Genomic DNA, 719 nt, shown 5'->3' on the forward strand with positions numbered 1-719 from the left:
GGAGAAAGGGCCCTGCAGATGGGACGCCGCAGGGACCTGCACCCACCTGAGAGACTGAACCTCGGCTGCTTCTTCCACGCCAGGCTGTAGGCGATCTCCTCATACACGGCCTCAGGGAAGGGCTCCCCAGCTCTCCCGGAGCCTGGGGACAGAGGCAAGGCTGGTCTGGGGATGGGCAGAGAGGGATGGGACCCTGCTGGGTTCCCCCAGCCCCATTCCCTGGGCCAGCACAGGGCTGTCTCCACAGCACAGCCCCACTCTGTTGTTTTGGCACTGCAGCCACATCCCCAGGCAGGATAGAGATGGTCTGGGGTAGTGTCAGCCTCACACCACCCCTTTGGAGACAGCCCTTGTGCCCCTTTGGACCGTTGGTCACATCCCAGTGCAGACCCTGCACCGATTCCCACTCCCCGTGGAGCTTCTCCATCTCTGCTCCATGTGTCAATAGCACAGCCCATGCCCTGTTGGGGGGTGACTGATACCACAGTGATGGACTCTCCTGCCCCCCGCTCCTCCTGCCAGTGCTGCCCAGAGCACTGCTAGCAGTGCCTCCTCCCTGTCTCCCCCAACCCGTCTCTCACATTTCTCTCCTTCACCCAGGACTGATGCTCCAGGCTCTGGGCTCTCTCCACCCCTTGATGTTGGTGCCCCATGGTCTGTCAGTCAGTGGGCAGCACATGGGGCAGGAGGCAGCACACAGCTCTGTTTCTGTGCCCCAG

The 719-nt window shown here is 62.4% G+C and overlaps 1 protein-coding gene across 1 annotated transcript in view; it reads right to left on the reverse strand.

The window, feature by feature from the left end:
* The window catches only part of LOC118159500, a 3,197-nt gene extending 2,484 nt beyond the window's left edge, over nt 1-713 (reverse strand). The window contains exon 1 of the mRNA XM_035314073.1: nt 47-713. Within this exon, the coding sequence (XP_035169964.1) occupies nt 47-458 (412 nt within the window). The 5' untranslated portion in view covers nt 459-713. The remainder of the gene's footprint in view (nt 1-46) is intronic.
* Between the last annotated feature and the right edge of the window lie 6 nt (nt 714-719).

Source organism: Oxyura jamaicensis, unplaced genomic scaffold, assembly GCF_011077185.1.
Source record: "Oxyura jamaicensis isolate SHBP4307 breed ruddy duck unplaced genomic scaffold, BPBGC_Ojam_1.0 oxyUn_random_OJ70705, whole genome shotgun sequence".
Classification (NCBI taxonomy): domain Eukaryota; kingdom Metazoa; phylum Chordata; class Aves; order Anseriformes; family Anatidae; genus Oxyura; species Oxyura jamaicensis.